Source organism: Emys orbicularis, chromosome 7 (assembly GCF_028017835.1).
Source record: "Emys orbicularis isolate rEmyOrb1 chromosome 7, rEmyOrb1.hap1, whole genome shotgun sequence".
In the NCBI taxonomy this organism is placed as follows: Eukaryota; Metazoa; Chordata; order Testudines; family Emydidae; genus Emys; species Emys orbicularis.
Window position 1 is genome coordinate 25760001 of NC_088689.1, and position 7500 is coordinate 25767500.

The window sequence follows — 7500 nt, forward strand, 5'->3', positions numbered from 1 at the left end:
TAACCATTTTATTGTATAAGAAAGTGCATTACTTAATAGTAATTATCCAGGGTTGTGTGAGGGGATGTTATGGTATGTAAAAAGTGACATTTGCATATAGATATGTCTTTTGGTCATTTACTTTATGTGAGAGTGTATGTATGTGTATGGATGTGCAAGATTCAGAGGTTGATGGGCTGCAAAAATAAAGTATTTCAGAGTTTAGGGATTGTTGGGGACACTTTCCACTGTTCTTTTCCCCACAAATTACTTTATTTTAGCAGATCAGGCAAGAAGTTAATCAACTAGAAGAAAAACATGTTATACTGTTTTTCTCATACAAAAATTCTACTGCTTTAATCTGTAGCAGTAGGGCCCAGCAACAGGAAATTGACCTCACAGTAAATTCCTTACAGATTTGGTCATGTTTTTACCATCCATTTAAACTTGCATACATAACCTGAGACTGTACCTCTGGATCGAGGATTATGACAAGCCAAAATAAAATAAAATAAAATTAAACAGCAAGAAAAAGCTGCAAGCAAAACAAGGCTTTTAAACAAACAAACAAAAAAGAATTAAAGGGGATGAAAAATTGGTTGTGACTGCAGAACTTTATGGACTAAATAAAGGAAAGGAAGTCAAAAGCAAATCAGGAGGGCTGTATTTTGTTTGACATGGAGTCAGAAATACTAACGGGCTGTTTGATCAATGTGAAGAGAGAAGAAATCATGTAAAAGTAAATGTAGTAGTGTATCAACATAAAATATGGTGCAAAAAAGCATTGCAAATAAAAAAAGACATGTAAATGTGTGCCTACCATTTTCCAGATAAGAAGGGGCCGTACCTTCTGAGGGGTCAAGGCGGCGAGCCCGCCTTCCATGTTTGGAATTGTTGTGTACAAACATGTTGTCTGAGACAGCCAGAACGTGGCCATCCACATTGACTGTTGTTGATACAACAACCTGAAAAAGAAAACAAATACATTTTAAAAAACTGCAGATTTTTAGAAATTTATATGTTGTAGACAAGTCCATTACTTTCTGCTTTAAATAGATATAATCATAGTTAACTTTTTTTTTTTTTTGGCTAACACTGGTGAATTTTTAAATCTCAATTGTTTCTCTTCAAAACCTGCTGCACTAATTAGAGTTTAATCTCCTATTATCCTAACAAATGAATTCAATTCAGGGAAATATTCTTCTAGCCATTAGTTTCAGAATCACCCCTCTAGCCACTCATTTTAAAAGCTGCTGTTTTGATTGATCTGTTGATATATTGATTAGATAGTTTATCTAATTAAAAATTGTTCACTTGAGACTGTCTCCAAATGAAGGGTTCTGAGGATTCCAAATCAGAAAAAAAAAAGCTTAATAAATCAGAAACCCTTGTAACTCCCCATTCCTCTTCAGTAAATGATCTCCAGGTCAGTTTTACAATTACATTTAATGTCTGATAATGAACTTTTTTGCATCTGAAAAGACTGAGTTGAATATGAATAGTGAAAGTGTTTTCAATCCATGAAAAGTATCCCTTCTCAAGTTCATTTGGATGGTGATTGACCCTGGTATGTCAATGGAATTTCCTCCTTTATTTTTGAGTGAAAGGCTCCTATTCTTGTGTCCAGGTTCAGAGTCCGGCCATAGAAGAGATGATGGATAGGGCCTTCTTTGGCTTCCAGCTGCTTCTTAGTAGAAATTGGAAAAGGAACATAACCAAAATGCACAACCTTGCTGACAAAAACACCTACACAATCGATTTGTGAAATTCATCCCGAAATGATACCCCATAATACACAAGTGAAAGAGGAAATAGAAGCATTTTGTTTGAAGGTTTGTGTGTGTGTGTTTGTGATGTGGCTCCGTAGGTTGATTTTCTTTCCAAAATACTTTGAATACCTCAGATATAAGTTTAAGTTTAATTTCAGTTCTCCACCATGGTCATTGTGGGTTGGGGTCCAGATTTTCTGACTGAAGGAATCACTGTAGTATTTTCAGTATAGTTAAGATTAGAAGAGTTTTCTGAAACAATGGCAGAGTTGGGTCAATATTAGCCATGCCTCATCCAACCATACTAGTGATGATGGTAAAAACTAGTACACAAACTTGCCAGACTTTTACTTTTTGTTTGGTTTGCTCTGGATGTAAAATCTCACTGAAAAATGACATTCAGAATACTTACAGTCCATATATACAGATATATAATGAATGAGAAATCAGGAGAGTAAGAACTACGCTGTAACTCCTTCCCCTTTTGCACATAGTGGGCGCAAGGCATCTGATGTAAATTCTTTCCTATTTTTGTGTTTTGGAGGCAGCCATTTGTATCACCCATTGGACCAGCCTGAAGGTAGTTCTGTAGAAATATGCTGTGCTTCTGCATGCACTCTCCTCCACAGAGACAGACTGTATCACTGCTCCTCAACATCCATTGTGGGGAGTCCTGAAGCTGCACCTTAACACAGATATCCTATGTTGCAATCCTATTGCCATGTCACTGGGCTATGTGCTTTTCACTTTTAATGAGCTAAGTGCGACTTAAAGAAATAACCTGCAGACTATGCAAAGCAGATAAAATGTGATTCTCAGCAAAGAATAATTTTTATTTATTTTTTTTAGATTCCTAGGCCATGATATATTGAAAGACAGGGGAAGGTGTATATAAAAAAAAGACAACTATCTTTGCTCTGTCATCTATATATAGGTCAGTCACCAAGGGAAAATAGTGTAGTTCAGCAAAAGAAAGTAGACATACTATGTTGTTTTATTGGCTCATTCCTGCAGTGCACCTAAAGAAAGGTGCTGAGATAGTGAAACCAGTTGAAAATATTGTTCAAGACCTGACATTCTGTTAAGTCCAGTTAAACCTTCTGAGAGGCAGGGAGATTAACTAAAGAGACCTGGGGAAGTCTTTCTAGTGACTACTGGCTCCTTTGTCAACCACAAGATCACTCATGACTGATGCTTCATTTAGTCATCGGTGAGACAAAGAGGACATTTCCACTCATTCCAGGTTTGACCTTCTGCTCTGTTCAGATGGATCAATATCACCAATGCCCTGTGAAGCTGAGATTCATGAAAAATGGAGGTTTGGCTGGATTGTTTTGAAGAAACATTTTTTTCCAGCTACAGAGCTGTACTGTTGGCTGGCTCAAGCATTCTGGCTTCACCAGTAGGTTGGCTGTGTGTGAAAACAGATGTCACATGCCTTCCTATAAGCTTTAACCACAAGTTGTGCTTCTCAGAAAAAGTTCTGAACATCTCAATGCCTAGGTTATTAATTGCAAATATGAATCATGTTGAAAGTAATTTGAAGTAAAAATCATGTATTTCTTAATAACCATTTCCAATCAGCCAAAATTTGGGGGAAATTATTTTCAGCAACTGTCCAGTCAGATACCCTTCTGTAGTGGTTATGATTCACCACAGGATATTTCAATAGCTGTAGGGAGAAATTCAAGTATTAAAATAATTTGATTCTAAAACAGTTGGAATAAAAATATGTGGGTTGTACCACAACTATCAGAGTTATATCTGAATGTGAAAACTAGAACGGTGATCCAAAATTCATTGAATACCATGGCTGATTTTCTAATATCTAATACTTAGTTGGTGCTACTCATCATACATGTGTAAAAACTTCTCTACTGCTCTTAGCAACCCAGTAACACAGTAAAGATTTTAATATGAGAAAAAACAACAGCAATATTTTCACTGGTGATTCCCACTTGCTTCAGAACAATCCATCATGGTCTGCTCGTGAACTTGACAACTCCTAAGAACATGCATTTAAAGTAGGCAAATATTTTTAAAAGTTTTATATATCATTTTTAAAAGGTATACAGTTCTGAAACTAACTGTATTAAATAAAAAAGACAACACTCTTTCAGAAAAAAATATAATGGTAAGTTATTTGGAATTTATGAATTAATCTTGAATATATCCTTATTTCTTTTTTAAAACTCTGTACCTGGAATCTTCGCATATCTCGTGGGTTGCCTGCATTCTTCAAACAGTTCTGATTGCACTTGAGAAAAAACTTTAGAAAGAATCTAAAAATACAAAATTGAAGTTTGTTAGGGATATCAAAAGAGAAAAATGTGTAATAAATTCTTAAATAAGTAAACCTTACAAAATATTGGGAAGGACATCTTACTTTCTTATTGGTTACTGTACTGGTCTTTAAGAACTAGAAAAGATCACTGCTGTAATCAGAACACCATATCCATGGCAACATGCGCTTCAATTTTTACATCTTCAACACTTGAAAATGTAATGACTCTGGGCCAGATCCTCAGGACCTGTAAATCGGTGTAGCACAATTGACTTCAATGATTCAATCACATCAATGATGGTGATTTATACTAGCTGAGGATCTGCCCCCCCCTTTTTTTTTTCTTAACGTGTTTTATGTTTTCACAGCTTATATTAGCACTAATGACCTCCGAGTTGGAAATTTCCTGTCAATTAATGATCAGTCTCGTTAAGGACTCTTGGCTTTGCCTCTGGTTGAAGACTTCTCTGGCTGCTCAAAAGAGGTATGATCCAGCTCCCATTGACTTCAGTGGGATTTGCATTGGGCTTAAATGTCAGGAAAAGTCATTCCCATTGGTCATTATTGTTAAAGTACAATGGAACACTGAGTATTAAGTCCTGCACTCTGACTGGTCACTATAATGACCTTAAAACTGTAAAAAAAAGAGTGACCATGCCCAGGGCAATATGTAGTCCAGCTTCTAAACTATTCAGCATATTAAAAGATAATTGTATAGGGTTAAACGGTGCCATTTAGTCACCTTCCTGCGCTGTGGGCTGTGTAGAGCAGGATTGCTCAGGGGGAACTCTGAGAGGTAAAATGTTTCCTAGGGCAAACAACTGTATGGAAAGGTGGGAAAAGAGGAAAGAAACAATTTGTGACACCCTTATAATGAATCAAGCATATACCCTCATTCCACCTCCATGCAGTTTTTGGGGCAGCAAAGTTATGGTTCCACCTACTGCCCTTCCTTCCTTGTTTTCAGCAAGTTGCTCTGGGAAGCAGGTAGCCGCTTTGGAGCAGCTCCTGCATAGACCTCACACAGGCTGTCCAAGGTGAGGGAAAAGCCCTTCCCTAGTACAGAGGCTTAAAGGCTGATCACAACCTAGCCCTTACTATTTTCTTAACATTGTGATATTTTCATAGTTTATAACAGCAAAACATCTTCTCTGGTGGTCAAGTAAACATATTTTTAATATTGAGCTTAACAGGATCTTTAGGAATTTTATTCAGAATACAAAAAAATATTATTTATTAATGTTACTCTTAATTATAAAGTATCCGTCACCATAGTACCTGGATACTCTTTAGATAAATGTTCAAGTGCAAGTAATATCCCTGATAAGAGCTTAGCTCTCCACTCTTTCCTCCTTTAGAACTTCAAACCTGAAGGGTCAGACTCCAATTGATAAAACATGTGCCTGAAGCTGTACCGTTGTCATGTCATGTGTGAACCCCTGGGCTGTGGCAATAGCTGGATGGGAGAACTCTAAGGAATACTCAGGTACTGTAGAAAGGGTGTTGGTAATTCAGTAGTTAGAACTCTTGCCAGTTGCCTCTGAGTTAATCCTGAACAAAAGCCCCAGTATGTTGTTAGTGGGCACTGTACTGCTGAAGAAGCCATCTCTCCGATGAGACATATAAATGGGATAATCTCTAGAGCTGGTTAGCAAATTTTCAACAGTAATGGGAATTTTGACATTAAATGGAAGAGAAATTTTGCTAAGTCCCCTCTCCCTCCATTTTCCAGTCTGCTCTAGCACTGATTCCTTGTACTCACTAAAGATTCTATATTACTGAAGAAGGAGTATTAAACCTTTTTTCCCAGCCAAATTTCAGCACGTGTAATTACATTGTGCCTAAAGCAATCCCTGCTGCAATTTCAATTGGATATTGTATTCTTCACTTCCTCTCCTGAATTCTTGTGTAGTGTTGTTGTGATCAGCTGCTGGCTTTCACCCCAGAGGTGGCTACATTTCAATGGTAGTTGATATGATCTCTATGGTCTAGCTTCTCAGCTGAACTAATATTTGCTGGGCATAGATGTGGTGGTGGTGGGGGAAGCTATAATGAATGGCTGCAGTTCCCTGAGCCTGAAGCTGGCTGCATGTAGGGGCTGCTCTAAAGTACTCTGCCTGGCTATGGTACCCAGGGGCTAGAGAACAGTCAGAGCATAATAGTGGTCTGGTCACATCCTATCCCCCCTTCCAAGTCCCCTCCTATATGGGCAGCTGCGTGGAGTGGCATAGGATCCAGTAAAACTGGCTCCACCTCAGCTGGGCACGCCCCACATTGGGAAAATTACTGTCTAGGGCAGTGGTTTTCAATCTGTGGTCTGTGGACCCCTGGAGGTCTGTAAACTATGTCTGCAAAAGGTGACTATGAAAATAAAGTTTCAGATCCCAGAAAAGACATTCTGTTTTTCTGATCAATCAAAAATATGTGAATACCCCCACCTATAAGTCAAAACCCAGAAGTGTTGTCATTACCATAGAAACCCACAGTTTAGCGCCTTTCTCACGCTGCATCAAATGCCATGCTGAGCATGTGCAACATTTATAGTTGAATTCTGTGCAGTTAGTTTTCAGGCTAAGACTTCTATGGGAAGGTTCTGTGGACCACAGGTTGAATTTCCAAAGTGGTCTGCACCTCTATTTGAAATTTTTTAGATGTCCGCAAATGAAAAAAAGGTTGAAAACCACTGGTCTAGGGAGATGTCAGCTTCACAGCCTCTTAGTGCCACAAAGGAGTCAGACTGAAAAGGAGAATCTGATCCTGTTTTCCAATGTCAAATGGGTGTTGTGAGGCTTATTGAATTAAAGTTTGTAAATTACTTTGAAATCCTCAGTTGAAAGGTGCTCCAGAAGTGCAAAGTATTATTATTTATTAATTACATGTGAATTTTTTTACACTGAAGAATTGTTTCTATGGGGAACCCATGTACAACTACAAAAGTATATTAAGCAATCTTTTACTGAACAAATGAATCGAATATTTACTCAGTGGTTTGGGTAGAAAGCCACGCTTGTCTGAACCATAAACATTCAAGTCCACCCGAACAAACCTGAACGCTGAGCTAAATTCAGAAGAAACAGCACTGGGATGCAACATAACCAATGTTTGTATCTCAGCTTTATGGTGGGACTGCATGACTCAAATGACAGTTTGTAACTGTAGCTCAGAAGAGCCCTGGGAGCTCAGGTGGCATAAGAGAAGAACTTCCAGGGAAAGTGACACAAGGACAAGAAAAACCCTGTTCCCAGGGAGGCCATTCCCTTAGCTCAGTGCAGAGGAGAAAGCTGCCTACTTTCCCTTGGCTGGCCAACAAGAATCCTGCATCCTAGCAGGCAGTCCCTAGAGCAGAGAGGATAGAGCTGGCTGCTTTTCCACAGAAAAAGCCTTATACTCTTGGGAACCGAATCCTGGAGTCGGGAAAAAGTAGGATACTGGCTTTGGGTTCATGTTAAGGTAGTTTTTCAAACTTTG

The 7500-nt window shown here is 38.4% G+C and overlaps 1 protein-coding gene across 11 annotated transcripts in view; it reads right to left on the reverse strand.

The window, feature by feature from the left end:
• Positions 1-7500, reverse strand: part of EBF3 (EBF transcription factor 3) — a 131368-nt gene that overhangs the window by 40940 nt on the left and 82928 nt on the right. For 6 of the 11 annotated variants that reach the window (XM_065408701.1, XM_065408694.1, XM_065408698.1 and 3 more), the window contains exons 7-8: positions 3949-4030; positions 800-944 (exon numbers count right to left, since the gene is read on the reverse strand). In XM_065408701.1, coding sequence (XP_065264773.1) covers positions 800-944; positions 3949-4030 — 227 coding nt within the window. The remainder of the gene's footprint in view (positions 1-799; positions 945-3948; positions 4031-7500) is intronic. The other 5 variants (XM_065408697.1, XM_065408702.1, XM_065408696.1 and 2 more) reach the window with 1 other exon arrangement.